Genomic DNA, 16,961 nt, shown 5'->3' on the forward strand with positions numbered 1-16,961 from the left:
CTTGAAACACAAGGATATCTTCAGGTTTAAAGTTCTTCACGTTGACTGGAAGCAGCCATCTTTCTCAGATTTTGCAGCTTTAGGGAGCACGGTGTGTGTTTAAAGCATACGTCTAAAAGCGCATCTGCTGAACTTCGAAGGAGCGAGTTTGGGGGAATGAGAGGATTGGGGGGACATCTCCAGATGGCCAGTCCTTGTGTCGTGCTGCCCACTGCATTATGAAGTGCGATGACACGTGGCAGGAATTTGTATCTTTCCATCACTGTGTGTCCTTGCTTGGAGGACATGGCCTTTGACTGATGAAAGTCTGGGGACCAGCAAGATAGTTTATAGTTACACAAGCCTGACGACCTAAGGTGGAGCCCCAGAACTCATGGTGGAAGGAGAAGACTCCACACAGTTATCCTCTGACCTTCACATGTCCAATCACCGTAACATGCATGTACACACACAGAGACACACACATACACACACAGAGACACACATATATATACATACAGACACACACAAATACACACACAGACACACATATACACACAGACACACACATAAATACACACAGACACATACACACACATATACCCACACACACATACACACATATACACACAGACACACACACATAAACACACACAGACACACACAGAGACAAATACACACACACGCACACACACTTTGTTTTGTCTTGAGATAATGTCTTAATCTATAGCTCCAGAATTCACTATGTAGCCCAGGCTAGCTTAAAACTCACAGCAATCCTCCTGCTTCAGCCTCCCGTGCGCTACGCCTAGCTTAAGGCTTATTTTCCTCTTTTTCATACCCTTGGACCCCAGTGTGAGGAGAAAGGCCCATGACCATGATCACTGTGCACACAGTCAGTACGACGGGTCCACACCCAACCTTTGTCACCAGTGGCTTTTCATGTTCACAGATCCGAAGCAGCCTGAGACAAGCCAGGCTTCTTAACACCCTTTCTTAATCATAATGACCCCAGAGATTGTAGCCCAAGGCCATGAGGCTGAAATCAAAGTAGGAAGAATAAGGAACGACTCCAAAAAAGGGTTTTTTTGGGTTTTTTTTGTTGTTTTTTTTTTTAATTCCCCAAGCTGGCGGGGTCTTTTATTAGGGTGACAAAATAGCAGGTTGAAAATTAAGGACTGCATTTTCCGAGCAGATTCATCACGAGAGAGAATTTCCCTCTCCCCCAAGCAATTAAGTCTTAGAGTTCTGGGGTGTCGGGATTGCCCAACCCAAGGGAGCAGGAAAGCCTCAGAACAGGGGACAACAGCTGAACTGTTAAACCCCCAGAGGGCTCTAGAGGGAAGAGGTGGGAGTGGGAGATGAGAGGGAGAACTCTTCACTTCTCCAGAGCTGTTGAACAGCCAGGAAGGGCAGGACAGGGGGCTAGAGAAGCGTGCCCGTAGCCAGGGTCTTACCAACTGACACCGGCAGGTGATTTGCCCAGAGACCCTATTCACAGATAGATGCTGGGCCCCCACGTCTAACAAGCCCCCAGGCGCTGGAGCTCACGTTCTGTCTCCACTTAGCTCTCAGAGGACTTTAAACTAATTGTGTGGTTTTGGAGCAATGATAAAAGTTCAGGATTGTCACAAGTCTGTCACAAGCTGAGAGAAAAAAAAAAAACAATAGAGCTGTCAGTATTCAGAGAGGTGTGTGTGTCTCTCTGTGTTTGTGTGTCTGTGTGCCTGTGTGTGTGTCTATGCATCTCTGTGTGTTTGTCTGTGTGAATCAGCCTTATGTTACTTTAATGTGACACCTGAGATAACGAATTTACACAAAGTTTCCTTGGCTCACAGTCTTACGGGCATCCATCTGTGGTAGGCTGGTACCTCTGCTTTTAAGCCTGTGGTGAGGCAGAACATCATGGCTGGAGCACATGGTGGAGAAGGTATTTATTTCATGGTAGACAGGAAGTGAAGAAAGATAGGAAGATCCTGGATTCTGGTTATCCCCATCAAAGGCACGCCTATCAAGGGCACACCTAAAGACCTCCTACCAGGTACCACTTCTGAGACGTTCCATCGCCTCTTGATAGTACCAAGCAAACACACAGGCCTTGTGACCCTCATTGTGACCCTGGCAGATCTAAACCAACCAACAAAGGGCACCTCTTTCAACAGGCTGCAGGAAGCACTAATGGACCGATGGCCCTCTTCCAACATTTGGGCCAGTTTCTCTACAGTTTCCTGAACAACTTCAAGGGAAAGAAGGGGAAAACTGGGCTCTCAGTCCCACTGGTCACCTCTGGCCTTGGCCCATGTTCATTCATGGGTGAGAAAGCCTGCATGCATGCATACACTCACACCCACCCTTACATACACACACACACACACACACACTCAAAAAAAAAAAAACAAAATAAACTTAAACAAACTATTTCTATCTGTAGCTGCTTGCACCTGAATCCAGCGCCCTCCTAAATGACAACGTGGCGGGTCAGAAAGTGCTCCCTGCTATGGGTTGAGGCATGGACTCCCAGAAGTGGTGAGCTCCCCCTGACTTGGTTTGCTGGAGGTACTTCGGCCCTTATTTTGAACACAGTTTGTCTCTGCTCTGTCTCCCAGTGGAGTCCTCCAGCCTCCCTACTGATGACACATGAGACACTATCTCAGGTTTCCTGCTCAAATCTTATACTGGAAACTTGAGCTGAGCGCAATAGCTTGTGCCTTTACTTCCAGTATTTGAAGGACTGAAGCAGGGGCATTGCCTTGAGTCTAAAGCCAGCTGTGCTACATCACCTAAAAGGAAGAGAGGAAGGGAAGGTGGCAGTGTGTGTGTGGGGGGGGGCAACAACACTTTTGTTGGAGGGAGGTTTAAAGCCTCCCCGGTACTCTTTAAAAGCCATTTTACTTTGTGTGTGTGTGTGTGTGTGTGTATACAGTTAAGTGTAGGTGCTCTTAGAGGTCAAAAGAGGGCGCCAGATCCCTCTACAGTTGGAGTTACCGGTGGTTGTGAGCCACCTGACATGGGTACTGGGAACTGAAGTCCACTCCTCTGCTGGATCGGTAGGAGCTCACATCCTTCCAACCCATGCCCAAGTAGTTTTAATCCTGAACCATCCATACCCATTTTTCAGATGCCAGTATTGAGATCAAAAGCCATGTTAAGTAGCTTACCAACAGGACTCTATCTTCAGATAATGGCCAAAGTGGAAATATGCAGCCCCCTCCTGCACACACGGGGCATTAATAGAATATCTCAGATTTTACACAATGTCCCAATGAGTACTGCTAAGTCAGACTTGATGGGGCAGGGCACTGGTTGGGACTAAATTCTTAAGTTAGATCCAACACATCTGACCAAACAAGATGGAATTACCATACCAGGACACATGTCATCAAATGGAACTTTAAGATGAACCAGTTTTCCAAAAACAGACAATATGGGAACAGGTGGCCAAACGGGCCCAGCTGACTGAAGTAGGCACAGTAAGAATGTCCTGTCGCTTTAATCATTTATATTATCCTGTGTTCTGTGAGTATAGTGAAACACCTGGGTCATGTGTGATGCAAAAAGGTTTATTTAGCTCACGGTTTTTGAAGCTAAGAATCCATAATTGGACTGGGCATGGTGGCACATACCTTTAATCCCAGCACTCGGGAGGCAGAGGCAGGTAGATCTCTGTGAGTGTGAGGCCAGCCTGGTCTACAGAGCAAGTTCCATGACAGCCAGAGCTGTTACACACAAAAAAAACTCATCTCAAAATAATAATTAATAATAATAATAATGAGTCTATAATTGGTGCCATCCATTGAATGAGGACAAATGGGGATGGCATCACAGTGGCAGAAAAAGCCAGAGATAATCAGAAGTCTGAATTCTTTGTCACATCACCACAAAACAATACTTAGTCTCCTGTGCGAGAAGATACCAGCCCTTCGTAGGGAACCACATTTAATGAAGATGGGAAGACCCACCCTAAACGTGGGCAACGCCAGTCCTTGGTCTGGGGTCCAGAACTACAAAAAGGAGAAGGCAGGCCTGGTGGTGGTGGTGCATTTGCCTTTAATCCTAGAGGCAGGTGGATCTCAGTGAGTTCAAGGCCAGCCTGGTCTAGAAAGCAGGTCTAGGAGAGCCAAGACTGTCACCCAGAGAAACCCTGTCTCAAAAAAGCAAGGGGAAAAAAGGTGAAAGTGTGTTGTGCGTCAGCGTTCATCTCCTTCTGCCTCTTGACTGCAGATGCAACATGGCCAGCTGCCTCTCTTGCTCACTGCCATGGCTTTTCCACCATTGTGGGACATCACACCCTTAAACCAGGAGCCAAAACAGACACGTCTCTCCCTTCAGACGCTTTTGTATGGTATTTTCTTACAGCAACGAGACAGTAATTACCATAGACACAACTGTAAAACAACCACTTGACTCTCTGACCTTTGTGTCTGAAGGGGATACAATGAAGGGCTGACAGTCTGTTGGCAGAGGTTTCTGTCCTGCCCATCCCCCAGCCATTCAGTTCCAAAGAAACACACAGAGGTCTACAGTAATTATGAACTGGTTGACCTATTAGTGCAGGCTTCTTATTAACTTAGTCTTACATCTTAAGTTAAACCATAATTCTTCTGTGTTAGCCACGTGGCTTGGTACCTTTTAGCAGTGAGGCAATCTCATGTTGCTTCCTCTGCATCTGGGTGATGACTGCAGACTGAGCCTTTCCTGGGTTCCAGGTAGGAGTTAGGCTGCAGCAACAGCTGCCCCTGTGTTTCAGGTCTGTCCTTTCTCTCCCCTCCCCGCCCCCACTGGTGACAGTCGCTATATCTCCCTCCCAGCATTGCTCCCCGACCCCAGCCTTGGGTGTTCCTTGTGTCTTCATCTTGTCCATTGTGACAGTGTCTTCCCAGGAGTGGGGGACTGGAAGCAGGGAGTTCTAATCCACAGAGTAAACCCTAGGTCAGTTGAGGCTATAGAGACCCTGTCTTAAAATGAAAGCAAGTAACTAATAATAAAGGCTTTATTGTAGATGCTATGCACACTTTTTATGGAAAATTCAGAGCAACAAAAAAAAGTGAAAGTTGAGCTGTTGAGATGGCCCAGTGGAGAAAGGGACCTGCAGCCAAGTTGCAGATGAACACAGATTAATTAATTTTTTTTTCAAGACAGGGTTTCACCATGTAGCTCTGGCTGTCCTGGAACTCACTCCGTAGACCTTGAACTCAGAGATACGCCTACCTCTGCTTCCCAAGTACTGAGATTGAAGGCATGTGCCACCATGTCTGGCTCAAAATAAATTTTAAAGATGAAAATAAAATTGATCTGCAATTCTCTTGATGTAGGGGAAAAATGTATGTGTGTATGTATGTGTATGTTTAGGTATGTGTGAGTGTATGTGCTTATATGTGTAAGCGTACATGTATATGAAAGTGGAAATCTATGTATGATGTATGTATGTTTATGTAACTGTATTCCTATGCATATGTATGTACTTGTATGTGTATGTGAGTGCAAGTGTATGTATTTACATGTATGTGTATGACTGTAAATGTATGTGGCTGTTGTGTATACGTATGAATAGATGTATGTTTGCATATGTAACTGTGTTTTCGCGTGTATATGGCCGTATGCGTGTATGTGTGTGTGCGGCGCGCGCGCGTGTGTTTATGTATTGTTGGTTATGGAACCCAGGGCGCGGAATTGTTTCTGGCTGTGGAACCTGCTGCTCCTTTGCGGCTTGCCCTTGAGCTGGCAGGGTCTGACTCTGGCGAGGCCCTCGGTGGCACGGGCTGCAGCGCGCGGTCTCCCTGGACCTCCTGCGTGGCTGAGACAGCCCGCTCCTGATGGAACGGCCAGCTGTAGCGGGGCAGCGGATCCGCGCCTCGGGTTACCTAGCAACTAGCGCCTTAGCAACAGGGAGGAGGCGGGCGGGAGGAAGCCGGAAGCGAGAGGAGAAGCCTCGCGAGGGTTGGTTTGCGCGCGGACTCCGAGTGCGGCCGGTCGGTGGCTCGGTCCCGTAGCATCTGTCACTCATGGCGGCGGCGCCTCCGCAGCAGCGGCCGGCCGAGGCCCGGGCCCGGAACTTGCCCTGGTAGGAGCGGCCCCGCATCCTGCTTCCCGCCCTTCTTTCTAGAAGTTTTACCATCCTTCTCCCTCTCCCGGCCTGCGGCCCAGATCGGCGCTGCAGACACCCGGCCCTGGCGCCGCAGCCTTGCCTGCAGCCGTCCGCTCGCCCGCGTCCACACCAAACAGCCCCGCTACTGGGGCCTGAGCGCAGTTTAGCCATCCTTGGGTGCCTCGAGCATCGCCATTGCGCTTTGATGACCCCAAGAGATCGATCCTGGCTTTCTTTAGAAAGGCTCGGAGACTGGGGGAGTGGGTAGGCTTGGATTCGAACTCAAGTGTCCGAAATCAGCGCTTGCTTTCTTTTTTCCTTTCATATTACCATTTATTTATTTGCGGGGGAGGGGAGCGTAGCAGCACACCTGCGTGGAGGGTAGAGGACAACTTGTAGAACCCGGGTCCTTCCGCCAACGAGGATTCCCGGGATCGAACCCAGGTCCTCAGACTTAGCGTCAAGTGCCGTTACTTGCTGAGCCACCTCGGGCTCCAGGGCTTGCATTCTGAACAGTCCCACAGCACCTAGCGATGTTTTAAGCAAGCCTGACCATTCTTTTTACTTTTCTGGTCTATGCTCGAAGAGGAAGAATTATCTTGGGCCACACGTTAGTCACAGGACTGAAGTCACAGACTGTGGCATTTTGAGTCTGGCTTCTCGAACTCAAGTTGTCCCATGCTGTAGCATGGCTCGGCCAAATCCTAACTTGTTTGTGGAAATCTGAGTGTGACTTCCTTCGCAAATTCACGTGCCAGTCCAAATTGTTGAGGTTCAGTGCTGTTGACTTGGAGGCCTCCTGTGGGGGTGGGGCAACAGGGAGCTCCTGCACACTGTGGGATGTTCACCAGAGGCCACTACCACCCTCTGCCCACTGCCCACGTCTTACAGCTAATGGCCTGACAGATGTCCCCTGGGGGACAGACCCCACCACTGGTTGTGAGAGCTATTGGCTGTGTTGGCATGTGAAGGGGCTTGTTTGCGTGTGACAGACCGTGGCTGTATATGCCGTGACTCGTGCTGAATCCCGTTCCAGGGTTGAAAAGTACCGGCCACAGACCCTAGGCGATCTCATTTCTCATCAGGACGTTCTGAGTACCAGTGAGTATCCCTGTCAGTTGCTCTTGCCCTTGTGGGAGGGCTTGGTTACACCTGGTGATGATGCTGTCTTTACTGGGTGACAGTGTAAAGGATGACCTGGACTTTATAGGAAGGGGTGTGTTCGTTCCTTTTCCATATGTGCACCAAAATACCTACAAGGACAAAATGTGAAAGGTGGATTTATTTTTATTGTTTAGGTGTTTTGTTTACACATTTATGTCTGTGCACCATGTGTGCCTGGTGCCTCCAGAGGCCAGAAGAGATAACTGGGTCCTCTGGAAGGCAACTGTGAGCCACAGTGTGGGTGCTAGGAGCCAAACCCTGTCCTCTGTAAGGACAGCAAGCCCTCACTTGACTGCTGAACCATCTTTCCAATTCCCCACCCCCAAGAAGACAATTTAGAGGAGGGAAGATTGATTTTCCTTTATGGGTTCAGAGGTTTTGGCCCACAGTCTCTGGATCCATTAACTATAGGCCCTTGGTGAGCACAACTTCATGGCCTGGGGAGCACTGATCTCTCCATGGTAGACAGGAAGTAGAGAGCTAGGAAGGGGTCAGGTACGACCCTCAAAAGCATGTCTCCAGTGACCTGCTTCCTCCAACGAGGCTGTGCCTCTCACTTTTCTAGAACATCCCAAGGTATCTAGTGTAAGTCCACAGAAGACACAGCCAAACCATGATGTGACTTCCGGACTTACCCTCCCCACATCTGCCTCTGACTGGGACTGGAGGACTTCTGTGAATGTGAGGGTCCCAGGGACTGACGGTGTCTCCTTCCTCCTGTCTCAGTTCAGAAGTTCATCAGTGAAGACCGTCTGCCACACCTGCTTCTCTATGGCCCTCCGGGGACAGGAAAGACATCCACCATCCTGGCCTGTGCCAAGCAGCTGTACAAAGATAAGGAATTTGGCTCCATGGTCTTGGAGGTGAACAGGACAGTCTCACTCTAGAGGGAGTTCAGGCTCTTACTTTTAGTTCCGCTACTTCTCTTTTCCTCCCTGGCCTTCCGGGTCCTGGTTGGGTTTGGCCAGCGAGATCTGAGTGGGGTTGGGGTGGTGTCAAATGGGGATGCTGTTTGGACCCACTAGGGAGTTAACACTGGGCAGCCTCCACTTCCTGCAGGGCCCAACTCAGAGGTCATGCCCTCCCCACAGCCTGCTCGACCTGCCCATAGCTCTTGTTGAACCCCCTTCAGATTTAGGGGTGGTAACGACAGCCTCTGTTCAGCAGTGGTTTTCAACCTTTCTAATGCTGCGACGTTAATACAGCTCTTCCTGCTGTGGGGAACCCCAGCCATAAAATGATTTTCATTGCTACTTCATAACTGTAATTTTGCTAGTTGTGAATTGTAATGTAAATATTTGTGTTTTCCGGTGGCCTTAGGTGACATCTGTGAAAGGGTCCATTAGATAGATGCCCCTCTAAAAGGGGTCACGACCCACAGGTTGAGAACCATTGCTTTAACCTCACAAACACCTTTGAAATGTCCTTTTCTTCATCTGGATCTTCTTAGATTACTGCACGGAGATATGCCACCTGAGGCTGGTGGAACCTTGACTAATAATACCCTTAGGTTATAAAAATCTAAATGTTGTGTTTGAAAGAAAAGCATTTGAAGGACTAGGGATGTAGCTCCGCTGTTAGAGTACCTGCCACCATACCTGCAGGCCTGGGTTGGTTCTGAGCATAGAATAACAGATACACACCTATAATCCCAGCACTCGGGAAGTGGAGGCAGGAGGATCAGACGTTCATGTTCATCTTAGGCTATGTGAGCTCAAGACCAACTTGAAGACAAAAGACCCTCACTCAAATAAAAGTGTTTGACTTACACAGTAGACATGAGGCTCAGCCCTAGCTGTTCGGTGTTCTTGCTTTAGCTTATTCCACACCTGATGGCCTCCAGGGGGTAAGAACTAAAATTAGCATCATTTTCTCATGGTAGAGGTACTGGCTCAGGATCACCAGGCCTGGTGTTTATTCCACAAGTTTATGTGGGTGTGGTGCAGTGAGGTTGAGTACAGGGGATTCATTCTGAACGATGGTATCTTAGCTGTCATTAGGTCTGGAGAACTAGCTGGCACTAGTGGAGTATCTTAGCTGTCATTGGATCTAGAGAACTAGCTGGCACTAGTGGAGTATCTTAGCTGTCATTGGATCTAGAGAACTAGCTGGCATTACTGGGGTGCCGAGAAGATAGGACGTTATAGCTGGCATAGGGTGTGATTCTCACTGCAGCCTCTCTTCCGAGTGTAGCTGAATGCTTCTGATGACCGAGGAATAGATATCGTTCGGGGGCCAATCCTCAGCTTTGCCAGCACAAGGACAATCTTCAAGTAAGAATTCTATGTATTTCTCTCCCTAGAGGTCTCAGCACATGAAGTCAGGACATAAGCCTCACTGTTTGGTCTTCCCTTTGACCAGTGTCTAAAGGGAAGAAGGAATGGCTTAGTTAGAAGTGAACAGACAAGTCAGGGATGGTCCAGGAGATGTGGGGGTGCTAGGGCAGGGTACTGCCTGAGCCTACATCAGAAGCAACCCTTGGGAACATCAGCTCCATGTGGTCGTTAACTGGGCAAGACTGGATGAGCTGGTCTGAATTTAAACAGGGATAATTGAGGTCAGGAAGGATGACTGGCATAGTGGTCAAAATAAGAAAAGGAAGGGACTGGTGGGATGGCTCAGTGGGTTAAAATATTTGCCACCAAGCCTGATGACAAGTTCCATCCCTGGGACCCACATGGTAAAAGGAGAGAAACTGACTTCCACGGATCATCCTGTGACCTCGTTTGTGCTGTGGCACTCGGTGCGTGCACACACACACACACACACACACACACACACACACAGAGTGTAATAAATGGGCTTGGGTGTGTGTAGCTGCTTGGCCTATTACTCACGGCCCTGGGTTCCAGCCCCACAAACAAGCAGCAGGCAAAAGAATACTATGAACAATGAAGGACAATTCAAGAAGAAATTAGCCCTCATTTCTGGCTACGAGTGAAGGCATGACAGGCGTAAACGTAGGTGTCAGCCTTCCTCAAGGACTTTTCTCAGTCTTTTCTCAAGATGGTCTTGAGGTACCCAGGTGTGAAGATGTAGGCTCAGTCTGGGTGTGGGAGAGAAGACAGAGGCTCGGCCTGGGTGTGGGAGAGAAGACGGAGGCTCGGAGGCTCAGTCTGGGTGTAGGAGGGAGCTAAGGAAACCTCAGCATGTGTTTGTTCTCCTAGGAAAGGATTTAAGCTTGTGATCCTGGATGAAGCAGATGCCATGACTCAAGATGCCCAGAATGCTTTGAGACGAGGTAAGACTTGCTGCCCCACCTGACATGTTGGCCAGGAGTGTACTGAAAGCCAGGAATTGTGGGTGAGATTATTTTCCCCATAGGAGGCACCTCTTAGTCCCAGTGATTCAGACAGGACTGTCCTGTAACCAGGTCTCCATCACCTGAGTATGGCTAGTCCCTGTCATCTCGTTCTCTTCTACTGATGGCTTCTGTTCTAGATCTGGAGTCTGTGTCATTTAGTGGGGATAAGGCATGATTTCCTAATCTACCGGCAGACCAACCACCGTTGGGCAAAAAAAAAAAAAAACGGCAGCCAAGACTGTCAGAGTGGCTACCGTGCAGACTGAGCTGTATTTTCCTGTGGAATGGGGCTGGTGCCACTCCTGTTAAAAACCCTTCTGTGAGCAGCTCCCACTAATACTCCCAGGGAATCTGCTGTGAGAGAAGAGCAGCTTCAGGAGCCTGTGGAGATGACACCTGGGAGGGAAGGAACAGCAGCACCCATGGCAGAGAGGAGGGAACAGAATTGCTTCTGGTCTCAGAGTGTTGGCATCCTTCCTTCAGCATCTTGTTCTGCCAAGTGACTGTCAGTGTGGGCGGAACTCTGGGGACACTGGTGTCCTGTGCATCTCTCAGCACTGGCTGTTGCTCCCTGGATGCTCCTAGATTCCAGGCATGGCTGCAGTGAAGTGTACACAGAGCCATCCCCCTGCCTCGAGAAGGTGACCTTGGCAGCCTTTCAGACAGCATCTTACACGAAGGGATGGGACTCGTGGACAGACTGGGCTCAAGTGCTAGGATTATGGCAGATCATAAGAAGCAGCATTTTGTGCATTCTAACGATATGTTTGTTAGCTGTAAAAGTGTAGTGGCAGCTGGGGGTAGTGACTCAGGCCAATAATCCTAGCACTCCAGGGGCTGAAACGGATGGATCGCCTGGAGTTTGAGGCCAGCCTGGACCACAGAGATCTACACAGGAAGGTGGCTGAGCTGGACAGGTTGCTCAACACCCCTTATCACCCTCTGCCCTTGCGGGTAGCTAGCGTCCTCACTCTTACTGTCATTAAACCTTCTGAATGGTCAGAGTGGACTCTAATGTGAGGTGTTTGGTTGTCTCCCAGTGATCGAGAAGTTCACAGAGAACACCAGGTTTTGCCTCATCTGTAACTACCTGTCCAAGATCATCCCTGCCTTGCAGTCAAGGTGCACAAGGTTCCGATTTGGCCCTCTGACGCCTGAACTCATGGTTCCTCGCCTGGAGCATGTAATAGAACAGGAGAAGTGAGTTGCTTTATAAGAAGGAAGCGGGAGGGTCTTGAGCATTGAGTGGCATGGAGGCAAGTTGGGCAGAGTGCCCAGTCCAAGGGGAAGCCTTGGGGACCACTGGCTGCTGTCATTTTCTGTGGGCCCTGGACATTCTACTTCATGAGCCCTTTTGATTTTTCTTGACTCCTCACCTGCTTTCCTGAAAGCTGGTCCTATCATGGGAACTGACTATTGCTGGGTCCCTCTTTGGAGATACTGCCTACTGGCTGAAGGGGAGGTTCTGAGACATCCATTCTGGGCAGTCAGATGCAGGGCTGTGGCCTCTTCTTCCCGGAGAAAGTCGTTCATGGCAGCAGCTTCCTTAGGGCCTTAGTTCACAGTTAAGACTATGGGTGGGGCATGGCTACTTGCATGACACACCCTAAGCACTGTGTCAGCTTCTAGATGCCATAGGTCAGGAAAGTGCTGTCACCACCATTCTGTTGCTTTTTTTTTAAAGCTCTAATCATTTGAAGCCATCTTGTTACATGGTTGAGGATGTTTGTGCTCTTGGGGAGGGGGACGACTTTATAACTCCTTTTCCTGTTTCCTTTTAGTGTTGATATAAGTGAAGATGGAATGAAGGCCCTTGTCACTCTGTCCAGTGGGGATATGCGAAGGGCTTTGAACATTCTGCAGGTATGAACCCACTCCAGACATATTAAACCATTGCTTTGAATAGCTTTACAAGACAGACAGACAGACAATCTATACATTCATTCAGAAGCCTAGACCTGGTAAGATACACCTTGTCGGGGACCAGTTCTCTGCCTGGGTGTTCTCCTAATGGAGACTTGGAGCTGCTGCAAGAAGCTGGGGGAGGATGCTGACTCTACAGCAAGCAGCAGCATCGGCAGCGGAGAGCGGCTTCCTGTGTAGAGAGTACAGGATCCACGCTGTCCTTGACTGTGCCATGTCACTGCGGCAGGGCAGTTGTTGACAGCCCCTGGGTCCTCCTGTCTGTAGAGTACCAATATGGCCTTTGGGAAGGTGACAGAAGAGACTGTCTACACCTGCACTGGGCATCCCCTTAAGACAGACATTGCCAACATTCTGGACTGGATGCTGAATCAAGACTTCACCACTGCCTATAGAAGTATCCTTTCTGGTGACTGCTGCCAGGTTCAGGCCTGGGGGGGCCCGGGGGCCCAGGCTGCAGCCAGCCAGGTGAAGGGTGTCAGCTGATGGGAAGCAGGTGTCCCCAGGTGGAGAGACCCTTCTCTTCCTGATGGCACTGGACTGTGAGAGGCGGAAAGGAGGTTCTCCGTCTGCACTGAGATGAAAAGCTGCAGATAACGGGTGTGGTCTAAGCAGCCACTTGCTCTGCGCTCTAAGAGAAGCCTTATTGAAGATAAGGTGGGACAAGTCAGAGTTAGGCCTGCGTGTAGCTCCAAGTGGAGAGGCTTCTGTCTGTGCTGGGGTGAAAAAACCTCACTTTGAAGTCTCCCTGCAGCATGTTCTGGAATGGCTGCCCATCCCTTAACTGCTCCTCACAGACATCATGGAGCTGAAGACTCTGAAGGGCTTGGCTCTGCATGACATCCTGACCGAGGTTCACCTGTTTGTGCATAGAGGTAACTGGTGGCCGGGTGTGGAGTGGGGTGGAGGCATAGCTTTGGGGTGGCTCCCAGGGTATGAGGACTTTCACACCCAGAGAGGAGCAGTTCTGAACTGCTGTTAAAGCTTTGTCCAAACCCTTCCTCATCTCTGGGCTGCCGGGGTGAGCAGTGAGCTGTACTTCCTCGAGGGAACGTCTTTGCGCAGTAGGTGGATATTTTACTCTTCACTTGTTATATGTCCCCACTCTAGGGTAGGGACTGAATCCAGGGCCCTGCACATGCATGTGGCTCACCTCTCGGCTGTTTCCACAGAGCCCGGGACTGTGGCATCCTAAGCTGCTCTCCGGCCCATGAGTTGTATTTCTAGGACCACCTCCCTCGGAGAGGAGATTGTGTAAACAGCAGCCTTTAGGATCTGCTTCCTGTCTGCTGTGTTGGGGTCATCTCAGCTTGGGCCATACCTGGGAGTCGGCCCAGATGATTCAGTCAGCAGGGTGGGGGTAGGGAGAGCCAGGTGCCAGCTCTTCTAAGAAGCTCTCAGGGACCCCCTCCATGTAACATTTTAGAAGCTTTTCTCCCTCTCCAAAGGGAGAGGCTCCATCAAGCAGCCAGTACTGTGTGCTTGTGTGGAACCTGTTGTCAGGTTTGGCTTCAGAACTCGGTATGAGCTTTCTAGTTAACGTGTGGCTCTCACCCACCATGGACAGTGTTGACTTGTCCGTGTTCCAGGTCCCCGAACTGGGATGCAGACTATGCGTATGATTCAGTGTTCTGTGCTCTGGTGATACAGGTGATGCGATTAGTCTTCTTATGCCTGCTAGCCAAGCACTCTTCCTGAACTACATTCCAGCCTGGATATTTTCATAGCCACACGACAAACAAAAATCACAAAACAGCTGATAGGGCTGGAGAGATGGCTCAGTGGTTAAGGGCATTGCCTGCTCTTCCAAAGGTCCTGAGTTCAATTCCCAGCAACCACATGGTGGCTCACAACCATCTGTAAAGAGGTCTGGCGCCCTCTTCTGGCCTTCAGGCACATACACAGACAGAATATTGTATACATAATAAATAAATAAATATTTTAAAAAAAAAAAAACAGCTATAATGACCCACGGGGCCTGTACCATCCTCAGTTTCCTGGTCGGGTGGCTGTCATGGGCCTGAGGCTCGGCCCTGTCAGAAGTCCCATGGGTGATGGCTGTGGTTTTGTTTTGTATTAGGAAGTGACACATCTTATTCGTTTTTCTTTTTCCACAGTTGACTTTCCATCTTCAGTTCGGATACATTTACTGACCAAGATGGCAGACATTGAGTGAGTGTTTTCCCAGTTTCAATCCTTTGCCTGTCCCCTTTCCTGCTGTAAGCTTTTTAGTTTCAGCTTGTGTGGCTTCAGCTTGTATGCTCCTCAGACATGGGTGACCTAGCTTGGGTAGTGTCAAGTGGAATGTGCTGGAGGACAGGGGCTGCCTGCAGAGCATAGTGCACAGGGCAAGCACAGCCCAGTCCAGGGCTAAGCAGAGGGTCACTTCAGTCCTCAGAGCTCTAGCCTTTGGCTCTGCCACAGATCGGGTACGCAGGCTGTTTGGGGGTGCCCAGCTATCCTCTTATTAAGACATTGTGGCATACAGGAACACACTGGAGGAAAAGCAAACAAACTCAATTTTCCACTTTGCCCAGTTCAGTCAACACTGTCATTAGTCCCTAGTGACTCTGGTAGCTATCATTTAAGTAGACAGCACACTGGGCCTTGATCAAATGCCAGTATCACCAGCTCCAGCAGCTGTCATTGGAGGGTCATTTTCTATCACGGCATTGGGAGTGATTTTGCTTTCGGTGGCTAGGCATTTAAAAGTGACAAGATGAATAGCCAGTGCCCTGCTTTGCTGACAAAACCACAAACCTCCAGCTCCCTTCTGCAAAAGTTGTTTCAGTCTGTAACCCCCATCACATGCCCCCTGCCGTCTGCGGAGGGTGGAGTGGGTAGAATCCAGAGCCTCCCAATGCTAGCTTTTCAGTCTGTCCTTGGCAGGGGTCAACCAGCTGGTGAGTGAGCGAGTGTTGGGGTGCTCACTGAGCGACTGTTGGAGTACATGGACAGCAGCCCTCTGCAGGGTGGGTTTATCAGCTCTGGCGCCCCCTGGCAAGCCACAGCAGCTCTCACGTTCTCCCACTCACAGGCAGGGCCTAGGTGTACTTTATTCTCAACTTGGGGTTGGTGTCTACAGGTATAGACTTTCCGTTGGCACCAATGAGAAGATACAGCTGAGCTCCCTCATTGCTGCTTTTCAAGTCACCAGAGACCTGATAGTCTCAGAGGCCTAGCCACTCCAAGGCCTGCTGGCCCTGCCTTAGGCCCAACAGTGACAGAGGACAGAGGACTTGCTCACTGGTGAAGTACTGCCCTGGACTACTGATAAAGATGGTCACAGAAGTCTCTCCCCAGGCATTTGGGCAGTGCTATCTGTGGCTTTTGGGAGCCGGACCTACCAAGCAACTTTAATTCGTAACTATCCACACTGCTTGTCTTTTGTAGGGAAAAATAAATCGTTTTGGGGGTGGGGGGAAAAATGCTTTAAATCTTTACTGTCAGTTGCTAAGTTGACAAAATTGGCCTTGCCTTAAGTCTTCAGTGTGATGTTCAAATTGAACAACCCTTCAGATGTCTTCCAACTTAGGGTCTGCATCCCTGAATTTAAACTTTCTCACTTTTGTATATACTTTAAATGGGTGATAAGTGGGTTTCTGATCAAAGCTGTTTTGTTACAAAGTTTAAAAATCGGTCTTTTGCCCAGTGTGGTAACATGCCTATAACCTCTGGACTTAAGAGGCTGAGGCAGAATTACCAGCCAATTGTAGGCCAGCCTGCTGAGATAAACCCTATCAGAAACAAAACAACTGTCTTTTTCTTTTTCAGAAGGCTTCCCAGCAGGTTCCAAATTCTCTTGTGACAGTCGCAGAGAAACTGTAAAAATACAGCTAGTCTTCAGACTGCCTTTCTGGGCCAGTGACTGTCCCCGCCTGCGGGGCCAGGCTGCACTTAGTTAGACCAGTCCTCCACAGTAGGAGTGGTGCCTGCTCGGTGCCCTGTGCCTGCTGTCTCTAGTGTCACAGGATAAGCTCTCCTTGGAGGCTATTCCTAATAAAGCTGTTCTGGCAGGCTTCTGTACAAGGTAGAAAAGTGTGTGCATTCCCTTGGGACCAAACTTCCCCTGGGCTAGAGAGGGGCTGTGCTTGCTACTCACACGGAGTGCACCTGGTGTGCCATGACCCACCTGCTGTTTACCGGGTTAGCTGTGTGAGGTGCATCTGAGGTGGAGGCATTTTCAGCACCATGGACCCTGAAGTTGAGCATGTGCTGTCTAAAGGAGAAATCTGCTTGTCCATGGAGAGCTTGCTCCCCAAGTCTTCCAGTGGAGTTTAAAGCTGTAGCCAAGTGGTCAGGGCTGTAGGCAGTGTCTCAGTCACATGGCTGAACCTGAACTGCCCACTGGAGTCCAACTCTCCCTTTGTGCTTATTTTAAAGGATTTTTTTTTCTTAATGGAAAAAAAAGGGACAGAGACAGGTTTTTTTTTCCTCTCTTTTCTCCCTTCAATGAAAGCCTCATTTTGCAATGTTTCTCTTCAGATAATAGAGGAAAGTCCTCTA

The 16,961-nt window shown here is 49.4% G+C and overlaps 1 protein-coding gene across 1 annotated transcript; it reads left to right on the forward strand.

The window, feature by feature from the left end:
* The first annotated feature begins 5,916 nt into the window (after nucleotides 1-5,916).
* Rfc5 (replication factor C subunit 5) lies at nucleotides 5,917-16,874 on the forward strand. The gene is made up of 11 exons (XM_050159003.1): nucleotides 5,917-6,040; nucleotides 7,101-7,165; nucleotides 7,955-8,091; nucleotides 9,422-9,501; nucleotides 10,396-10,469; nucleotides 11,573-11,732; nucleotides 12,314-12,395; nucleotides 12,723-12,852; nucleotides 13,253-13,330; nucleotides 14,573-14,627; nucleotides 15,541-16,874. Exons 1-11 carry the CDS (start codon nucleotides 5,982-5,984, stop codon nucleotides 15,635-15,637), a joined length of 1,017 nt encoding a protein of 338 aa, XP_050014960.1. The 5' UTR covers nucleotides 5,917-5,981; the 3' UTR covers nucleotides 15,638-16,874.
* Nucleotides 16,875-16,961: the final 87 nt, after the last annotated feature.

Source organism: Alexandromys fortis, unplaced genomic scaffold (assembly GCF_014885135.2).
Source record: "Alexandromys fortis isolate MF-2015 unplaced genomic scaffold, M_Fortis_MF-2015_v1.1 scaffold_90, whole genome shotgun sequence".
Taxonomy (NCBI): Eukaryota; Metazoa; Chordata; class Mammalia; order Rodentia; family Cricetidae; genus Alexandromys; species Alexandromys fortis.